The 21,400-nt window shown below is 55.5% G+C and overlaps 1 protein-coding gene across 17 annotated transcripts; it reads left to right on the plus strand.

The window, feature by feature from the left end:
* Window positions 1-827: 827 nt before the first annotated feature.
* P2RY2 (purinergic receptor P2Y2) lies at window positions 828-20,518 on the plus strand. Of its 17 annotated transcripts, none has more exons than XM_045817970.1 (4): window positions 3,576-3,730; window positions 12,859-12,982; window positions 13,533-13,826; window positions 18,717-20,518. In XM_045817970.1, the coding sequence occupies exons 3-4, from the start codon at window positions 13,753-13,755 to the stop codon at window positions 19,849-19,851; spliced, it is 1,209 nt and encodes a 402-aa protein (XP_045673926.1). In that variant the 5' UTR covers window positions 3,576-3,730; window positions 12,859-12,982; window positions 13,533-13,752; the 3' UTR covers window positions 19,852-20,518. The 17 variants fall into 17 exon arrangements, with proteins under 17 accessions (XP_045673923.1, XP_045673935.1, XP_045673926.1 ...); XM_045817983.1 differs by having other exon boundaries at window positions 13,533-13,810; XM_045817971.1 differs by having other exon boundaries at window positions 13,631-13,826.
* Window positions 20,519-21,400: the final 882 nt, after the last annotated feature.

Below are 21,400 nucleotides of genomic sequence, written 5' to 3' on the forward strand. Positions count from 1 at the left end.
CTCCAGAGAGCCAGCAAGAGGAGGCTGCTGGAGCCAGCCCTGCCCTGCCCATGCGACTGGAGGCCCAGTGTGGGTCCAACTCGGCGTCTTGGCCGTCACTCTGGGGACTCAGTAGGACCTTCCTTCCAGGCAGCTTGCAGTTCCAGGGCCAAGGGACCTACTGCAGACACACTGTGTGACTTGGGACGTTAACTTCCCCTTTCTGAACTCGTTTCCCCATATGTAAAATAGTACTGACAACACCTACCTGCTGTGGTTCTGGTGAAGATTAAATGAGATACTTTAACGTAATGACTGGCACAGAGAAGGTGAGCACTAGAGTTCTTACTCTGTTATTCCTGGAGGCTCACCCAGTGCTGTGGACAGCGCTGGCTGCTGGGCATCTGACTATGAACAGCCTGCCCTCGGTGGCATCCCCCTGAGAGGGAGATAAACATAACAGTGACGACAGTGAGACAGTGTTGTGACAAAGGGAGGTACCTGACGGGGCACCTCACTGGGCCTTAGAGGGTGATGTTGGGGAGCCATGAGAAGGGAATAAAACCATGAAGGGGCAATGCGGGTGGTCTGAGCAGCAAGTGCCCGGCAGGCGGCCAGCAGGACAGCATAGCTGAATCAGAGGGTGGGGGGAAGGTGTTGGGGCTGCCAGAGGGTGTAAGGCAGGCAATGCTTAGGAGGGGTGACAGAGACGCCAGTAGCCTGTGAAGGAGGCCTTGGAAGTGTCACGTCTCAGTTCAGAGAGGAGGCGGAGCCTGGGCCCAGGCTCCCCTCCGGGCAGACTCTCAGAGCAGGTTTCTCAGGGCAGACAGAAGGCCACAGAGGGAAGATGAGAAGGCTCAAGAGAACCAAATTCCTCCTCAGGGCTGGCGAGCGGGAAGCCTGCTAATGCATGAGAGAAGCAGTCCTGGGTTGCCCTTCCGTATCCTGACCTGCTGCTGTTAATGGAACCTCTCCCCCAGACCCTCCCCCTCCCACGTGGGGACTATGAGGTGACTGGGCCTTCACCACTAGCCCGCCTGGGCAGCTGGGTTGCAGGGAGGCCCCCTGGGTGTTATTCCATCCTTCCAGATGGGTTTTCTGTGGGGCCACTTGCTGCGCCTCCATTTCCTGGCTGAGTCAATGGGTCTAAAATCTTTTAGCTATGAAAAGTCCTATATTTTCTCAAACAAACTCTTAGTGTAACCGGGAAAGACACCGGCGTTCGGGCTGCCTGTCACTACCAAATCCAGTAAGCAATGACAGCAATTGAATCTTTTATGGGCGCTTTATTCAGATGACCAGCAATCTGAGAAGACGGCGGGTTCATACCCTAACAAACCATCTTTCCTTCTCTTTCCTGCCCAGATCTTTTATAAGAGGGGTGGGGGAGGACAAGCAAGGTTCGGCGAGGGCTTTGAAATTCAGGGAGGAACGGGTGAGAGGAGCTGCAGCCTTCCTGTTCTCAGCAGTTAGCTGTTCCCAAGGTGGCGGGGAGTGGTCACACAAAAGGCCTGGATGCCTCCAACAAGCCCCTAGGCGGTAATCTCTAGCCAGTGCCCCAGGAGGTCGGCTGCTTTTCTTAGGAGCCTGGATGGGCCTTATCTGTACTTTCTGAAACAAAAGCTTAACATACACATTACGTGCTAGACTTACAGCATTTTACTTTAAGCTAAAATTTTCCAAGTTTTGAGTCCCCTATCATTACCAGAAAATGTAAATAAGTACAGATAAATGCAAAGGTGCTCAGGCTGAAGTGTGATGGAGGCTCCTCAGGCAGCCCCAAGAAAGGGGGACTCAGCAGAGAGATTTGGAGCCTGCTGGACTTGCTGTCCAAAGCCCAGTGACCAGAGTATCTGGGGAAGACGTCGGGAGACTCATACGTTCAGCCCCTCGTTAGAAGGGATACTAACCCTTGAACCTGAGCAGTTCAGGACCATGGGCAAAACCCTGAAAAACGATGGGCCAGTGAGAAATGGATTATTATTATCATTTTGCATAAGAGGAAACTGAGGTTCCAAGAGGAGTCTGAACCTGAAGCTAAGGCTGTGGGGTTCAAGGACAAGTCCCTTTCCTCCGATCCTCAGGCCTCACTACATCTCCTCCTGTGGGCTCAGACCCTGTGTGTCTCGGGGATGCAGTTTCTTTGGCTATAAAGTAACAGAAATGAGCCAGAGCAAGAGCGGGACCCTGGGCTCTCCACCCTCCAGTCAGCTGGAGGCTGAGGCAGAGCCTTGGGTCCTCATCTTGGTATCCAAGGATTTTTTTCTCTTGGCCTAAATAGCAGTTACAGTAGAAATCTGAAGGGAGAAGAAAGATGGGGGTTGGTTGGGCCTCCAGTGCCCAGGGGACTTCCCACCCTGGGACCCTAAGGCCCAGGCTCCATGAATAGGGGCCACAGGGCTTCCTCCTTCACTAGAAGCTGCAGGGACCAGCTTGGACAATAGGTGGAGGAGGTTGGACAGGAGGCCTTTGTGTCTTCCAGGCGGAGGTCTCTAGGGGATTGCAGAGGTGGCTCAGCTACACAGGGCTCTGTGTCCATTCTATTCCTGCTCTTGGCAAGGCTGCAGCCAGCACCCTTCCTGGGCCCCTCCTGGGGCCAGCAGCCAGGTGCCAGTCAGCTGATGAGGAGCCCAGCAGGACCCAAGGCCCCAGGCCCCTGAGCAAGCTCCTTGGCTCCAGAAAGAGGCCCACTGTGCACACATCCAGACACTGACTGTCCAAAGCCCCAATGGATGGACACTGGTTGGCAGGAGGGTGAGTGTGATTGCCTCTTCTTCACTGAAAAGGAGGCCCTGAGAGGGACTGGAACTGGGTCAAGGTCTCCCAGAGTCAGTGCTAACGCTGAACCACAACCCACCCTTCTGGCTCCTAGACCAGAATGAAAGGGGTGGGGGCATTCATTCATTCATTCATTTGTCCATTCATTCACACTTTCAACAATTCCTGGGGCCTCTGGGAGGGCGGTAGGACGAAGGCAGCCCCGGTCACTGCTCTTCCGGAGCTCACAGCGGGGGAAGGCGTCCTTGACTGCACAGAGCCATCAGAGTGGGGTTGAGAGCAGAGAAGGGAGTGATACTGAGTGGCTGGAGTACTCTGAGACAGCAGCCCAAGGGAAGCAAATCAAGATGAGGGGCCAAAAAGAGAGGGGTGCTCAGGAAATTTCTAGTTGCTCTCTCTGAATGAGATTAAGCAAAGGCAGCAGAGATTAGGCTCCCTCCACCTTCCTCTGGGAGCTGGAGAGAAGCAAGACCCTGATTTCCCACCTCCTCTCCCTACCGGATCTCAAGCAAGGGAGGCGAGTTCTCAGGGTGGGGCTCTAAGCTGGTCCCTGGGAGGAGAAGGAACAGGTCCATGGCAAGGTCTCGCGGTGGGCAGCGGCAGGAACCACGCAAGCACTAGACAAATTTTGCAAAATTTTAGCGTTTCTGAAAACCTCGGCCTGGCGGTAGGACGGTCGCCCCCTCCTCTTCCCGGTGCAGCACTCGTAGAAGCGCTGACCCTGCGCTCCATTGCCTGGCAGCGTCCCTGAGAGGGTGGCTGGGTGTCGGCACGGGGCGGAGCGGTTCCAGAGTCTGTTCAGAGTCTGTCCCGCCCCGCCTGACCCGGCCAGGGTGGGAGCTACGCCGGGTGGCGGGCAGGCAGGCGGGCGGGGCCCACTGGCACGTGGGTCCCCGCTGCGGCGGTGGCGGAACGCGGTGCCGGCACTGGGAGCGTGGGCCGCTGCGCAGCGGGTGGACGAACACCGGGAGAGGTGAGGGGCGAGACACCTGGAGGGGCCGGAGGCGGGGAGAGGTGGGCGGGCGCGGCCGGGGACGCAGCGGTGCCTACTGGACACTGGGAAGGCAGAGCCGTGCGCGTGCGGCCGTCCGAGTGGGGCGCGGATGCGACCCGGTGGGGGCGCCCTGGGGGGCTGTGGTCGAACTCTGTCTCCACTGAAGCATCGACCTCGAGGAGTGTGGACGCGCACCCTGGTGAGTGTGTGTCCGAGTATTTGAGCGAGTCTGTGTGTAAGTGGGTGAGCGCGTGTGCCCCTGTGGTGTCAGTAGCTGAACTCCCAGAACTTATCTGTGTGTGTGTGTGTGTGTGTGTGTGTGTGTGCGCGCGCGCGCGCGCGTTCTCTGAAGTAGGCGCCGGGGCGGCGGCAGGAGACCCGCGAAGCCTGGAGGCCAGTTCACTCCGGCGGCAGGCAGGGCGTCGGTGAGACCAGGGCGCGGTGGTTGGGGCAGTGGCCTGGAGGACAGTTAAGCCTCTGTCGGGGGACTTCTAATCTGGCCGGTGGTGCTGTGGGAAGCCAGTCTGGGGAAAGGCAGTTCCCTTCCTCCACTCCCCAACTAGCGCTGCAGGTTTGGAGCCCCTGGAGCCAGGCCTGAGGGCCAGGCTGTGCTGTGGACTAGAACTGCCAGTTTGGGGTGTGCGGGGCTGGTGGCACCTGTTCCTGTCGTATCCTTGGTGGCCCTGGGCCCACAGCCTGAGGCGCCTGGTTTGTTTGGGATCTAGGCTGGAATAACCAGGAGTTTCTGAAGGGCAGGGTGAGGCCCCAGTGAGGTGTCAGTTACCTGGGTGGGTAGAAGTGGCTGGGAAGGAGATTCTTTGAGCACACAGGGCCCACAAAGGCTGTCTAGAAAAGCAGAGATCTATATTCCAATCCTTCCTTGGCCAGTGAGACCCTGGCAAAGGCATGTCCCCTCTGTGAGCCTCATGGCCTCATCTATGAAAGGAAAATAACAATGATGTGGAATCCGAGGGCTCCTGAGGAGCTGGTGTGTGGGTGCTATTCAACACCAGTGTCCTCTTGGACAGGCTCACAGCTTGGGGCTGGGTTTGGGGATGGGGTCAGTCCTGAGAGGGAACATCCTGAAACCCAAAGCCCTGTTCTCCCTGGGCTAAACTTTCACAGGACCCAGCCTGAATCCCTCAGCCTGGGACTCAAGGCCTCCAAAAACTGATCCTTGCCAGCCCCATCTCTTGCCTGACTCTTCACCTGCTAGTAACTGCATGGAATCTGCCGCACACACTGGGCAGTTTCTTGCCTCTGGATTATTGTGTATTCTACTCTCAGTGCTTGAAATGCCCTCCCACTCTCCTCTTCCTCAGTTGGAGAACTACCCAACCTTGAGGCCCAGCTCAGATGTCTCCTCCTCTGGGAAGCCTTCCTTGGTTCCCCAGGAGCTGGGTTGGGTTCTGGGATTTTGCAGTCCCAGTGCCGACAGCCCTGCTGCCACTTGGACTGCCATGGCCTCTCTCTGTCTCCTTTCCAATCCCCAGGTCTGAAGCCCCCGGAAGGCAGGAACTGGGGCTTACTTCTGTGTTAGCAGCCCCCTGCACAGGGCTAAGTAAGCTGCACTGAGAGAGCAACAGCAGCTCTTGTCCTCCACCCCTGTCCCCAGCTCCCCCAGTGAAGGCTTGTCTACAGGGAAGCTCCAGGTCATTACAAAGAAGGGGAAACCAGAATCAGGTCATCAGAGTGGGTGGCACGGTTTGCCAGAACAGTGTGTCCTGGGGCGCTACAGAACCCAGAGTGTGCAGGCTGGAAATTTGGATTTCATCCTGAAGACAGTAGGGAGCCATGGAAGTTTTGTGAACAGGGGAGATTCATGGTTGGAGCACCACTTCAGAAAGCCCTCTCTGGCGCTAGGGTGGAGGACGGATGGAGCTGTGCTAAGTGCAGGGAGTCAGGGCACTTGTGACATTGACACCAGAGCATCCAGTCATTGTTTAAACTCTGAGCCCTTACCCCCTTGTTTGAACACTTTCCTGTCCCCTCAAATGCTTCTGCTGAGGGTTTCGGGGACACTTAGGACTCCCCCTCCACCAGTGGGAGCCAGGGGACCAGCGAGTGATCTCATCCTAGCTCTGCCCCCAACTTGCTGGGTGACCTGGGGGAGGTTTCTACCCTGCCAGCCTCTGAAAAGAGGTTAGAGCCAGTAGGTCCTGTGCTGAATTTGTGCGTGGGGAGGCCCTGGCATGAACGGCTCATCACTTTTCTCTTCTTCCTGCCTTCGGCTGTCCTGGGGTCTGGCCTAGTTAGTGGGTTGGAGGATCTCAGTGGGAGACCCTCACAAATGGCATCCAGCTTGAGCTGCAGAGTGAGGCTACGGCCCCTGCACACCTGTCCTGCTACCAGGATGCACAGGGCTCTGAGGCTTCTTCTGGATCTCCCAAGCACCAGCTAAACGAGTATGAAAATATCACCAAGGCCTCGTGGGCCACCCTGTAGGGGCTTTGATTTGTCTTCTTTCCTCACTGTTGCTCTTGGACAGGCCACTGTGCCCCTCCAGGTGTTGGTTTTCCATCTATAAATAGAACATCATGATTCTTGCCTCTTCAAGGTTACTACGAGGATTCTTTTCACTTAAAATTTTTACTGTTGTTCAGTTACAGTTGTCCCCATTTCCCCCCATTACTCTCCCCTACCCTACCTACCTCCCCCCTTCCACTTTCAATCCTCACCCCCATTGTTTTTGTCCATGGGTCCTTTATACATGTTCCTTGGTGCCCCTTCCCCTTCTTTCCCCCCTTATCCCCCTTCCCCCTCCCCTCTGGTCACTGTCAGTTTGATCTTTATTTCCATGTCTTTGGTTCTATTTTGCTTGCTTGTTTGTTTTGTTGATTAGGTTCCACTTATAGGTGAGATCATTTGGTATTTGTCTTTCACTGCCTGGCCTATTTCACTTAGCATAATGCTTTCCAGTTCCATCCATGCTGTCGCAAAGGGTAGGAGCTCCTTCTTCTTTCTGCTGCATAGAATTCTATTGTGTAAATGTACCAGTTTTTTATCCATTTATTTACTGATGGGCACTTAGGTTGCTTCCAGCACTTGGCTATTGTAAGTAACAGTGCTATGAACATTGGGGTGTGTAGGTTCTTTTGAATTGGTGTTTCAGGATTCTTAGGATATAATCCCAGCAATGGAATTGTCGGGTGAAAAGGCAGTTCCACGTTTAGTTTTTTGAGGAAATTCCATACTGTTTTCCACAGTGGTTGCACCAGTCTGCATTCCCACCAAGAATGTGCTAGGGTTCCCTTTCCTCACTATGAGGATTCTTAAGACAGTGATCAGAAAAGGGCTTTGTAAGCTGTAAAATGCAATGCATGGGGGAAAAGTGTGATACTCATTGAATTAAATGCATCTTGAAGACAATAACAGAAAATGGATGCAATAGCAAGGGATCACATTGATTGGGGGAATTTTTTTTAAATCATTCTTATTTATTTATTTATTTATTTGAGAGAGGGAAAGGGAGGGAGAAAGAAAGGGAGAGAAATTTCAATTGGTTCCCTCTCATATGCACCCCAATGGGGGACCAAACCCAAAACCTAGACGTGTACCCTGACCAGGAATCAAACTTGTGACCTTTTGCTTTGTGGGGTGATGACCAACCAGCCACTCCAGTCAGGGCTAGTTTGGGGAATTTTCACTGTTGACTACTTACCTCTGCCCATGCTCCTCTGCTTACCAGTAGCAATTTATAAATGTCCCCTGACTAACCCTGTTAGGGAGGAATTAGTATCCCCATTTTGCAGATGAGGAAAGAGGGGCTCAGGAAATAAGATCACAAAGCCAAGGTAAAAGTTGGGGCTCCTGCCTACCTGCCCGTTCAAGACAGAAACCCTCTCTGGACGCAGCCTGGGCCTCTGGCTTTCAAGGTGAAGGAAGTTTGGATTCTGCCCTGAAATCCTGTCTTTAGGTCTTGCTTGTGGCCTGACTCCCCAGTTGCTGGTAATATAACGCCCACCTAGGCCTGCCCACAGAACTAGGGAAGCTTTATTGATCTGATGACAGGAGGTGCAGGTGCCCCTCATGAAACCTTCCCTGTCCCTGAAGTGCCTTCTGTGGACCTGTCTGGTATACCCTTTGGCCCACAACTTCTCCTTGGGCTGCCTTTGTGTTCTCAGTCCTGGTCTCCCGAGCCGCTCAGGCCCAGCAGTGTGGAGGCTGGCCGTGGGGGCCTGTCTGACCTCTAGACCCATCCTGGAGGTCAGTTGCAGGACTTGGCCAAGCCAGGCCTGCTTTCTCTCTGTGGCCACAACACAGGTTGGGCTAAAAGAGATGCCAGGGAGTATTTGGGAAGTGAAAGACTGGGTGAGAGTTGGCACAGAGTGGAAGTTGAAGGCCTTTCTCCTCGAAGAGCTACAGTCGGTTCCTGAGCAGAGGGGTTCCTCCACTGCCCTGCCACACCGTCTCTTAGCTCTGAGTCATCACTGGTTCAGAATGAGTAACTAGAGTCCCCGCTGGTGGGCAGTCTGGGCTCTCTTGGGCAATTACTTCCTGCTTAGCCCTCGATCCTGGTGCCCTGTCACTGTTATTGTAGTGACAATGACACTGCCTGGGCACTGGGATATGGGAGGAGGGCCCCCCTCAGACCCTCAGACTTCTTGGGACCCACATGACCCTCCTCTCTCCCCCTGCCTTGGGGGAGGCTCCTCCATTCTATCCACCTTCCACTGGCACCATCTTTGCAAAAATCAACTCTGACAATGTCCTTCCCCGCTTAAACCCTGCCACGGCTTTCCATTGTCCTCAGGATAGAGGCCAAATTCCTCAGCCTGGCATTCCATGTGAGTCCTGCAGCCCTCCCCCACCTCCCCACACACATTCTGTGCCACCTAACCCTCCTCTCCAGCCTCACATGACCCTTGGCTGTAGGTAAACAGTCCACACTATCATACCACTGAGTCTTTCTACCTGCCCCTCCTTCTGCCTTCAATGCCCTCCTACCTCGGTGACCACCTAACAAACTCCCAATCATCTATTAAGTCCCAGCTCAGATGACCCCTCCTCTGGGAAGCTCTTCCTGATCACCTCACCAGGCTGCTTCGGAGTCACTCTGGGCTCCGTGGCTCCTGGCTTCCTTTGGTCATGGCTTGATCGCCCAAGTGGACTTGGCCGGTGTCTATGGCTTGCTTCCCATTCAGACTGGAGCTCTTTGGGGACCCGACAGAGTCTGATCTGAGTCTAGGTTTGCAGGGTCCCTCTGAGGTCGGGCACATGGGGGCATTGGCAGGTGTTTGCTGAGACTGTGTGGCTGGGAAAGTGACTTATGATTATGTTATTCTGAGAGTCCAGACTCCCGAGGTTCTGAGAATCTCAAAACCAAAGGCTATCAGGAGCTATGAATAGCATATTTTAAAAAATGTATAACATTCAGCCCCAGAACCAAAGACTCTTGGAATTGGACCAATGAACTCAGAATCCTGCAAACACTCAGAATGAGGGTCTCAGAATCACAGGCTCACTTGTATCCTATTCTCCAGTTTTGTCTCTTTTCCTACCTTGGGTTCTCTATTCTCCCTCTTTCCTTCCAAGCGGGACCCTTTCTGGTTCTCTTCAGACCTGATCACAGCCCCTTCCAGGAACCTGCCCCGACTGTCCTGACCACGGCCCCTCTGCTGGGTGACCCAAGAGGGCCCCCTGCTGAGAAGTGTCTCTCAACCATGACGGGTACATGCAGCTTCCACATCGGGACAGTGCGTGCTTTGCTGGCCCCACAGAGCACCCACCCGTCCCCTTATCTTACTCATTCCTCATGAGCTGTCTTGTGTAGTGGTGACTCTCCCCAGATGGCCAGTGAAGAACCTGAGGCTCAGAGAGGGAAAACAATTTGATCAAGATTGCACAGCACAGGCAGTTCCAAATTAGAGCCTGAACCCAAGTTTCTTGCCTCTTTTTTTTAAAAAAAGATTGTATTTATTTATTTTTATTGAGAGGGGAGAGAGGGAGAGAAACATAGACACGAGAGAGAAACATCGATCGGCTGCTCCTCATTCGCACCCCGACCAGGAACCGAGCCTGCAACTCAGGCATGTGCCCTGACCAGGAATTGAACTGGTGATTTTTCGCTTTGCAGACCTCGCCCAACCAACTGAACCACACCAGTCAGGGTGGTTCTTGCCTCTTGAGCCTAACTGTAGGCATCTGGATTGTGATAGGTTAATGGGGAGTACAGAGCCCTGTGGTTCTGAACTGGTTCAGGTTAGCAGTGCATCTCAATAGCCCTGTGCTGGGAGGGGCTGGGCTGGACCGTGCTGGGTCAGGAGTAGGGCAGGTGCTTTGGAGTCCTGCCCTGGGGTGACGGTGGAGGTACTCAACCCCACACTGAAAACACTGGAATTTGAACACCAGACCTGAGGAAGGCCTTTCCTCTTTAGGAGTCTAGGTCACCTGATCGGCAGGGTGGAGGGACCAGTCTGGTTGATCTAACTCCCGCACACTCAGATGAGCTGAGCTCAACCCCAGTACATGGCTGCCACAGCCCGGGTCTTGGGGACCCCAAAAGGGAGAGTGCCTCCAACAGGGGCTGCAGAGCAGCACAAGGGCTTCCTGGAGGAGGCTGCAGAGGCTTCACATTTCAACAGCACCTTCGATAACATCTGAGGTTACCTTTGCTGCTATTTCCCCAGATGAGCCCCAGCACTTGTGGTGCAGAAAGCACTCAAGGCAAGGCTGGGGGCCCACCAGCCTTCGGCTCTGTGGATGACATTTAGGAAGGGGCAGGAAATGACTCTCAAGATCCTTCCTGTCCTCTAGCCCAGTCTTGCCCTCTCTTCTCTTCTCAGTCCACAGGGATGACTGACAGTTCCCTAAATACACTGTGTGATTATTGCCCTGGTTTTGTTCACTCTGCTTTTCTTCTCTCTTCACTCACATGACCCCTTCCAAAATACAGGCCAGGTGTCCTCTCCTCCAGGAAGCCTTCCTTGACTACTTCCCCATTCCCATTATGGGTCCTGTTGTCTCCTTCTGCCCTGTTACCTCTGCTTCCTTCAGTTTAATCACCCTGAGTTGTCATTACCTATTTCTGGGTCTTCTTCCATGTGCTACCCCCTTCCCTGCCAACCTTGACAACGACCCACCTTAGAATGCCCAAGTGTCCTGTACAGGAGCAGACATAGATATGACAGCTTCTGTAAAGGGTGAGTAGGTGAAGAAAGGTGGTGGGGTCTGGTTCTTGCTGGGGGACCCTGGACTTCCCTCCCTTCTGAGGATGGCCTTCAGTGTGGGAAACTTGATCTGTGGCCAGTCTGGCTGTGACCTTCCTACTCTGCCCCAAATTCCTGTGCATTTCCTGCCCCTCTTGTCTCCCTAAGATAACCCCATCCTCCCTGCCTTCTTCACCTGCTGAAATTGTATCTCTTCTAATTATTTCATAAAATGAATTCTAAATCATCACCTTTAACTATCAACAAATTTATGGGGCAGGGACTGGTCTTAGATTGCAAGGTAATTGAGACTACAGTTGTGGAAAAGAGACTCGTCCAGGTCCCACAGCTGGGGATGGCAGAGCTGGGATTTTCCACCTGCCCGGGGCCCTTCCCTGCCCCTCGACAATGTTTCAGGTACAGGTCTTCTGTTTCCCTAAATAGCAGAATCAGGCAGCAGGGGTTTTTAGAATTGGAATGGGCCACAGTCCCCTTCCAGGCTGGACAGGGCCAGCTAGGTGGGTGGGTGAGATGGCAGATTCCAGAGCCACCCTAGTGGAAGAGCTGGAATGTCTTCTAACCACCCTAGGCAGTTCCCACCCTCAGTGGGCCTGGGAACTGCCCAGCCCTTCCTCCCGGCTTTGAGCTCACAATCCTGGGACCCAGGGTGGGGTAGAGGCAGAGCCAAGTCAGTGGGGCAGGTAATTTGTATGTTTGGCTTGGCTCTGCCCTTGACTCGCTGATGCCCTTGGATGAGACCTCGGGCTACCCTTTCTGTGAGATGGGTATAATAACCGTCATGGCTGCTTCACACCTGGAAAGTACCAGGAAGAGTAGATCCTGGGCCCTGCCTGTAGGGCATTCCCTGTGGTAGAGAACTGACCAGAAAAGCAGAGCCACAAGGCTCAAAGAGAGCTAGTCAGGGAGCTTCCTGGAGGAGAGGACCTCAGCTTTGAGGGGAAGGAGGTGGTGGTCAGGGGCACAGCTCCTGAGGTCAGACAGTCCAGGGCTGCTCTGCCATTGGTTAGCTTCATGGGCCTGGAGAGGTTATTCTGCTTCTCTAAGCTTCTCGGGACTAAATGAGGAGGGGTCTGTGAAGCCACCGAACATGGAACTTGGCACAGGAAAAGCACCCAACTCTTACGATATTGCTGATAGAAGATGAGGGGTGGTGTTCCTGAGCGAAGACAGACCATGGGACTGCCTTTGCCATGTCCGACACAGGAAGATGAGGTTGGAGGCCGAGAGGGTGGGCTGTCTGGAGGGGTGGGTGGCAGACACCAGCCAGAGCCTGGGGTGTCAGGCTCAGGAGCTTGGACATAGCCTGAGGGCCGCAGGGAGCCATGGCAGGCTTGTGAGCTCCACAGTATATGGTAAGATTCATGTTTCAAGAGGGCCTGTGACTGCCGAACAAAAGATGGACAGGAGGGCAGGGGTGGAGGCAGGAGACCAGCGAGGGGATGGGCGCAAGGTGGTGGGGAGGGTGCCGCCCTGAGCCGCTCTGCTGGTTGAGCCGACAGGACTTGCTGAGTGACGGTTTTCACATGGGTGGGAAAGAGAGGTCATCAAGGACACATGGAAGTTTGAAACCTAAAAGGATGGATGGGGAAGAAGACCCTTCTCAGAAATCAGAGGGTGGCTCTGAGAAAGGCTGTGCTCCACCTTAGTCCGGTAGACCTTAGTCTGTTGCATGAAGGGTCTCCTAAGGAGATGACAGGGTGTGACCCTGGGTGGAGTGGGGTGAAAAGGTGAAGTTTTTTCACCTTGTCACTAGACTCTAGAGCAGATTGGCATGTAGCTACAGCCTGCTGGCCCAGGTCAACCTGGGGCTCCTGGGGCAAGGTACACTGGGGAAACAGTGACCCAGGGTCATCTCCCAGTGCCTTTGCTCCCTGTCCTATCCCTGCAGCCCCCCATCTCCTCTCATCACTTTCCCCCCATGCTTTCACTGCACTCCAGCCTGGGGACCTCAGCTGTCTCGGACCCCACGCCCCTGTTGGAGAGACATGAAGATGGAGAAAGGGTGTTCTTTTTCACTGTCATGTGTCTGAGATTTTGGTGGATGCTGGGACCTGCCCACCAGGTAACCATCCGCTCACTGAAGCGCTGTGCCTGGTGTTGGGTGCAGGTGATCTCTAAGGGCTGTCCCAGGCCCTGACGAGGACTGTGTGTGAGTGCGTGTGCACTGTGTGTACGCCTCAGCATGACTGTGCATGCCTCTGTGTAGCTGTGTAAATCTAGTGTTTCCATGCCCGTGTGTGTTCATGTGTGTTTACAACACCTAGAGGAATGATCGGGGGAGAAGGGGTGTTCCATGTAGAGACCCAGCTTGAGCAAACCTGTGGGCTGAAGTAGTGTCAAGTGTACGCTGGGCAAGGGGGGCACTCACTGTTTCCTGCCATGGGGCTGAAGCACGGAACCAAGGGAAGGGGAACCGGAGGCTCAGCTCAGCTCAGCTGTGCAGGATCTGGGAAGACCTTCCCTGGCAGAACCATCTTCCTGTGAGAGGGGGCTCCTGGGGAAGGAAGCTGGGAACAGCCACCCCGGGCATGTGAGCTGAGGGTGGATGGCTGGTGGGCAGAGGATGCCCCTCCCGGGACCGGTACACCAGGTCACCTCTCTGCCTCTTTCAGGCCAAGGTTGGAGCAGAGAAGGTGGCCCCGGGAGGGCTCGGCCTGGCTGGCTGCCTGTGACTCAGAGCCCACACTGTCTCCACCTCCCTGTGTCTCAGGAGCCCACAGCACTGCCCGTCGTCCTGAGAAATGCTGGAAGCTGGGTGTGGCCCCAGGCGGGGGACCTGTTTTTCCTGTTTCCTGCAGAGTTCCCTGCAGCCCTGTCCAAACGTGTGCATTCATGAGTGAAGACCCAAGCGGGCGCGGAGCATCCTGCTGCACGAACTGGGGCCGGTCAGGTATGGACGTGCGAGGGTAGGTTCACTGGCTGGGAGGCTGGGGCAGGTGCATGCATGTGTGTGTACACCGAACTGGGGTAGCTCAAGGGGACCTCTGCCCTGCTCCCTCATCCCCGGCTGTGATGGATTCAAGCTTCGGAGCCAGGCAGCCCTGGGTGTCAAGTCCCGTTTGTCCAATCCCTCGCAGTATGGCGTTGAACAAATAGCTTCCCCTCTATGGCAGTATCTACTGAGGAGTGAGGGCGAGGAATGAAATAAAGATGGTGTGTGCAAGCTGCTCAGCCCAGGCCTGGCCCCTACAGAGGGAGGGGGTGGGGCTCCTGCCCCAGCCTGCCCCAAGACCTGCGCCAGAGATGGGCAGAACAGAAGAATGCGGCTTGCTCAGACAACTGACCCATCTCCAGAATGTCTGGGTTCAGTGACCCTCCCTCTGTCCAGAGAAAAGCAAGGCCTTCTCTGCAGCTCTGGGAAAAGAGACAGTCCGGGGACCTGTGTAAGGCAGGAGCAGGCCTTGGGTGGGCTGGGCCCCAAGAGAGCTGGGGTGACTCCTGGTCACCGAGAGTCAGCAATCGCTGATAAATCTTTAAGTGTCACTGTCCTCTGGGAGGCTCTCAGAGGAATAAGGGAAAGGAGAGCCACCATCATAAAGCTCAGTCCCCTCTGGGTTCCATAGCCTTTTGTGCTTGCTTTATTCATTAGCTTATTCATTCATTCATTCTCTCATTCATGTTATACCCACTTTAAATCAGGCCTACTGCTGGATGATGGGGACAGAGGAAAGTGTCAGATGGACCCAGTCCTCCAGGAGCAGCTGGAATGCGCTGGGGTAGCGGGTGGACGGACACATTACTAACAGAGTGTGTGAGGTGTGCCTGGGGGTGGTGTTAGGAAGAGAGCTTTAGAGGTAAGGCAACATTTGAACAGAGCCTTGAGCGCTGGGCAGGGTGGAGGGCAGTGGGGGTGGGTTCCACAGAGGCTTGCCAGAGGGAAAGCACAGTATGCACAAGGGCGAGGAGGCCTGGTAGGGCACTCACATGGCTCACATCTCCCTCCAGGCTAGGAGCTCTTCCTCGCAGGGCCAGCCCGGGCTGGGTGTGGAGGGGCTGGCGACTGGTGTTAGACAAAGTCAGGCAGGAGCCTGCCTCAAGGGAGTGAGGCCCCAAGGGCATCGGAGGTCAGGAAAGGCAGAAGAGAGGGCTGGGGACTTGGCTGTCCCATAAACAGGGGCTGGGGGGGCCGGAAAGATGTAATCACAGGTTGGTGAGCCAGCTTATGGAAGGAGAGGGTGGGCAGAGTCAGTCTGGAAGGGGGGCGGGCATGGAGATGGAATCCCAGCTGGCCTGGGAGGGTGGAGGCAGGACATCTTAAAACAGGTAGAAAGGCTCCCTGGGTTCACTGGAGGCTTAAGGAAGTCTCCACCCCTCTCAGTGGAGTCAGAGATTCCACCACCAGTGATGAGCAGGCGCGCTGTGCAGAGCAACGGGATGTTGACGAGGGGAAGATCTGGACCCTGGCCCCGACTCTGAGGAGAGACTGCCAGGCCTCAGCACGGGGGCCGGAGCTGCAGCTGCAGCCCAGAGGAGGGACTGGGTGTCATGCAGGGGGCCACCCTCCCTGTCACCAGTGAAGAAGACGACCTCATAAGGGAAGTTTTGTGGCCGCAGTTCTCCAAGGCAATGGAATTCAGTCCCTGAGAGGTGTAGTCTCAGGAGGGCAGGAGATGCCTGATGTCACTGGTTCTGTGGCAGAGCTGGACACCCCAAGCTGGTGTCCCAGCGTGGAGGGCCAGGGAATGTGGCCCCTCTAAAGGTCCTCAGCCTCATACTCGGGCCTCCACACTTCTGCAGCTTCTGCGGGCCAGCTACTCCCAGCCCACCTCCCAAAGTGGCAGATCTGAAGGTCCAAGCCTTTGCCCACCTGCACAGCCCACCATACGCCTTCAGGGCACCCCACACTCACCGTGTCTGACACTGAATCCCCCCTCTCCCCACTCCTGCTCCTCCTCCCAACCTCTGAGCCAGGCCTCCTGCCCACCACTCTCTCCTGCCCTCCTCCACCCGGACTTCCTCTGGGCCAGTCTCTCCAGCCTCCCTCCCAAACAGCTCTCAGATCTCTCTCCTCAGAGGTCCCAGGCCTGGCCCACCACACTCACCTGCTCCATAGCTTTCAGTCAAGACCCATCACTCCTGCACCAGTGGCCTGGGAGAGAGTCCCAAAGATTGTAAGAAAAGGCCACATCTGAGCCAAGCCTGGAAACTCATAACATCACAGCACCCCTACTGTGTGCCAGGCACTGCTGCAGACATTCCCCACAGATCACTCGCCTAGTCCTCACAGCAGTCCTGTGATGTAGGTTCCATTAATTACCTCATTTCACAGTTGAGGACGTAGGAGGTCTGGCTCCAGAGGCCGGGTCTTCGTAACCACTGGGGCTTGCTGCGCAGAAGGATAGAACTGTAACCTCAACAGGTAGATGTGAGGATTCCAGGTTGAAGGAACAACGTGAACTAAGGCTGGGAGGAGAGAAGTGCTGGGCAGGTTTGGGATCCTGTAGGTCACAGAGGAGGGTTGGGGCTGGTGAGGTTGGCAGAGCTGGATTATGAAAACCTCCAGGACTGGCCTGAGGGGCTAGACTTTCTCCTGACAGCAGGCAGAAATCATGCAGGGTTTCAAGCAGGGGAATGACTTTGTCTTTTACAAAGACCCCTCTGGATTGGGGGAGGACGGAGGCTGGAGGCAGAGAGGCTGATGCCGTGGTTCCAACAACAACGGTGGAGGTGACATGGGGCTGCCTGGAGCAGGGGGTGGTGCGGGAAACACTTTAATGTCAGGCCTGAGTCCTGGCCCCGGGAAAGAGGGAGTCCAGCAGGCTGGCCCTGCCGGAGGCCCTCCGTAGCTGCAACTCAGTACCACACAGCTTCTCTGCGCCTCCTTACCCTGGACCTGCACCGGCTCCTCGGGAAGGAGCCTGTGACCATGGGAGGGAGGTCATGAGTGTGGGTTCCCTTCCTCCTGGTTACACCTCTGCTGACAACAGCAGACAGGGAAGATCCATTGGTGGGGGGGGTGGGGGGTGTGCAGTACTGGGTGAGAAGGGAAACTGAGGGACCCATGTGTCCCTCTGCCCCCCAATCTCAACTTCAAGGGCCTTGAACTGCTGCTGGGAGCCCATGCTGGGCATGGGGCTTAGGGTCTAAAGGAGTGGATATCACTGGCCCTACAGAATCCCCAAGTCCCAGCCTCTCAGGACCCCAGGTTCTGAAAGAAAGGGAATTGTACAGCCCCAGATGCTCAGGGCAGGGAGGACTCACACGTCATCTGCCCTCTCTGTCCTCCCAGACACACCCACACACGGGACAGGAGCCCTACTGGAGACCCTGCTTGCACACCCCTATAAGTTAGGAGTTCACTCTCTCTCTCTGATAACACCTTCCATTGTGGGGCAGCCCTGGATAGGCATTGTAGCCTGTCCCCAGCTGGGTGACCTTGGCCAAATTACTTGAATGATCTTTGTGTCAGCCTCCTGGCTCCCAGAAGCACATTGTATGGAGGGAATGAAGTGACATTATAAAGCACACATAGTAGTGTCTTGAAAAAGGTCAGCTCCCCTGCCCCTTCACACTGTTAGAAAGTTATTCTTGTGTTTGTCCCAAAGCTGCCAACCAGGGACTCCTGCTAGGATTTCCAGTCTGTCTTCTGGGGCCTTTGGGAATATCTTTGCCCTCCAGACTGGGGTATTTGTCCTCTGCCTCCCAGCTGAGAGAGAGCTGGTTTTGGTCATGTCAGTGGGGGCGGGGAGGGAAGGAAGACAGACCACTTGCTCCCCACGTGCTCACTGTCTGCTGTGCAGTCAGGCCCCGTGGGCGTGTTATATGTCCACCAGGGACAAAGAAGGGGAATCTCAAGATAGTGATGGTGTGGAAGAAAAGCTGGGTGGGCCTGGAGGAAGCTGAATTTAATTTACACATGAAGTCCCCAGCCGTCCTCACTCCCTTCTCCAGCCCAGACTTCCCTGGAATCTTCAGGAGGGTCACTGTCCCTTCTGGCAGCCTCACAGGCCAGGGAGCAGCACGGCTGTGTACACATGCAGAAGGTGCCAGAACATAGAAGTATCTAAAAAATGTTAGCTGAGTAAGTGAATGAGTAACTACAGAGGGCGACCCTTGGAAATACTTCCTCAATACCAAAGTGCCAGGCACACAGCCAGAGCCTCCCTAGGGAGCCGAAGAATGAACTGAAGGAAAGAACATTCTGATGCCTTCTGAATGTTCTGAAGAACGTTCTGAACATCTGTGGGCTGCCCATTGGCCAGAAGTGCTTCAGAAGGCAGTGGGCACTGGGTGGAGCCCGTCAGCCCCAGTGGCCCCTGTCCATGACTCTGAAATGACACGCTCTGGGGTCCTCAGACTTGAGAGCTCAGCATCCCAGACCTGGCACTCTGCGTTCCTGAGGTTCTAGAGCAGTTGCCAGACTTTGTTTTTGTAAAAGGCCAGATGGCAAATATTTTAGATGTTGCCGAACATATGGTCTTTGTCACAATTGTTCATCTCTTTGTAAATACATGGGTATGCTGTGTTCCAATAAAGCTTTATTTATAAAAGTAGACTGGTGGGCTGGACTTGGCCTTCAGGGTGTAGTTTGCCTGCCCCTGTTCCAAAGTTTTAGAATTATATGATCCTGATATTTGTGGATCTCTTGCATTTTGGGGGTTCCAGGTTTATGAGGTTCCGGGTCCCCTGGTCAGATGGAAACAAAGACCTTGAACGTGGTTGGGCAGATCTTAACCAAAGGAATCTGGGCACTGGGGTTCCCTCCTGACCCTGGTCAGGTGGGAGTGCCAAGCTTTTCCCATGAGCCCCTGCCATGACCTGATGGCTGTTCTCTCCACCCACCCCCCTTCCTTCAGGGCAATGGCTGCAGGCCTGGGCCGCTGGAATGGCACCATCAATGGCACCTGGGATGGGGACGAGCTGGGCTACAAGTGCCGCTTCAATGAGGACTTCAAGTACGTACTGCTGCCTGTGTCCTACGGTGTGGTGTGCGTGCTTGGGCTGTGCCTGAACGTCGCGGTGCTCTACATCTTCCTGTGCCGCCTCAAGACATGGAATGCCTCCACCACCTACATGTTCCACCTGGCCGTGTCAGACTCGCTGTACGCGGCCTCCCTGCCGCTGCTGGTCTATTACTACTCCCGCGGCGACCACTGGCCCTTCAGCACCCTGCTCTGCAAGCTGGTGCGTTTCCTCTTCTACACCAACCTCTACTGCAGCATCCTCTTCCTCACGTGCATAAGCGTGCACCGGTGCCTGGGTGTCTTGCGCCCACTGCGCTCGCTGCGCTGGGGTCGGGCCCGCTATGCCCGCCGGGTAGCAGCCGGCGTGTGGGGGCTGGTGCTGGCCTGCCAGGCACCTGTGCTCTATTTCGTCACCACCAGCACGCGTGGCAGCCGCATTACCTGCCACGACACCTCGGCCCCTCGTCTCTTCAACCACTTCTTGGCCTACATCTCCGTCATGCTGGGCCTGCTCTTCGCGGTACCCTTCGCCACCATCCTGGTCTGCTATGTGCTCATGGCCCGGCGCCTGCTGCAGCCGGCCTACGGGACTGCCGGGGGCCTGCCGCGAGCCAAGCGCAAGTCCATACGCACCATTGCGGTGGTGCTGGCTGTCTTCGCCCTCTGCTTCCTGCCGTTCCACGTTACCCGCACCCTCTACTACTCCTTCCGATCGCTGGACGTCAGCTGCCACACCCTCAACGCCATCAACATGGCTTACAAGATCACCCGGCCCCTGGCCAGCGCCAACAGTTGCCTTGACCCGGTGCTGTACTTCCTGGCTGGGCAGAGGCTCGTGCGCTTCGCCCGGGACGCCAAGCCACCCACAAATCCCACTCCTACTGCCCAGGCTAGCCGCAGGCTGGGCCTGCGCAAGTTTCGCAGAACCAACACCAAAACAGAAGACAGGCCCGCCAGCAGTGAGAATTCCAGGCAGACGGAGCCCACGCTGGCTGGTGGTGGGAATACTAAGGACATCAGGCTCTAAGACCTGAACCCCTCCCACCTGTGCAAGTTTATATGGAGGCTGGCGGTGGGGGAGGGATTGCAGGGACTAGGACTTGTTCCAGTGGGACGGCCTCCCCAGATACGGACCATCATGATGCATGCTGGATGGTCAAGGGAGCCATGACCCAACACTGTCATCTGCAGGGGCTCAGGACACTCTCTGTGGTCCAGAGAACTCAACAGTCCCCACAGCCCCATCACCATTTGTATGTGTCAGTTGGGGAATAAGGTTTCAAGAAAGGCAAGGGTTCAGGGCCAATGGCACTGTTGGCCTGACTCACCCATGTACAGAGCCAGCTGCGCCTGTCAAGGTGCCTGGGCCCGAGCCCAGCTGAACAAGTCAATGGAGAAACCGGCCCAGAGAGGAGAGCAACTCCCCCGGGGCACACAGAGGAGTCTGGGCTTGAGCCGCCTGGGAAGGACGGGGTCGCAGGTTGAATGGAGGACCCTGGTAAGCAGCCGGGGCTGAGCCAGAGCTTCCCCCAGGAGTCAGGGGCAGGTCTGGGTGCAGTGGACTCAGCAATGAGGAGCACCCCCAGCCCAAGAGACGAACATCTGGAAACTGGTGCCCTGAACCCACCTGGAGGCTCCCAGGGGCTGGGAGCCAGCTGAGGCTGTAACTTATACTAAAAGTGTTGTGATCTGCGGAGCGGTGCCCTGTTTTGTGTTTGGAGGATGGGGACGCTGTCTGAGAGGCTCTCACCGAGCACGCCAGGTTCCTTTCTCCAGCCTGTTCTCATCTGCCACCTGCCTTCCCACTAGCTTCCATAGCAGTGGTCTCGAGGAGGTGTCCCCTCTCCAGACCCCAGGTCATCCCCCACTTTAGAGCTAACTGGCTTTTGTACCTGGCTCTGCTGGGCTCAGAGAGGAGTCAGGTGGGACCCCAGTCCATGGGATCCCCCAATTTAGGACTTGATGGTGACAGCTAGTCATGGACTGGTAAATATCGAACCATTTAACTGGCCCTCCAGGTGGGTGAGGGGAACCCCTTATTTGTAGCATTGCCAGTTGCTGTAGTGTAGATACTCCTACCATGGCCAATGGCAGACTGCCAATGGGATATCAACCTCTCTGCAAAATAACTGAAAATTTAGCAACTGACTTTGGCAAGCAGGTACAAGTTGCTTTAGCACACTACTCGATAATGTTGAATGGTTGGACCCGTGGACCAGGTGGTCAGGGAAGGCTCCCTGCAGGTGGGGTGGGGGGGCAAGGGAAGGCTCCTAAGCTGTAGCTTCTGAGAGAAGGGGTCTAGCAGAGAACATCCAGGCGCAGCAGGGTGTACCCTGGGCAAAGACTTTGGGGCAGGAGAGCAGGGTGTGCAGGAACTGGAAGCAGGCTGGGCAGCTGGTTCCCAGGCTCAGAGCTGCAGTGAGGTGGGGGCTGGGTCACAAGGGGGCCAAGTCAGGGCTCCCTCCTTGTCCTGATCATGGGTTCCCTTTGCCCTGAGTAGTGTGGGAGAGACTCACTCCTCAGCCTCTGCGGAAAACCCAGCTACATGTCATCAAGGTTGGGTCAGAGCTCAGTGT

Source organism: Phyllostomus hastatus, unplaced genomic scaffold, assembly GCF_019186645.2.
Source record: "Phyllostomus hastatus isolate PE091 unplaced genomic scaffold, TTU_PhHast_1.1 phas_scaffold_317, whole genome shotgun sequence".
Classification (NCBI taxonomy): Eukaryota; Metazoa; Chordata; class Mammalia; order Chiroptera; family Phyllostomidae; genus Phyllostomus; species Phyllostomus hastatus.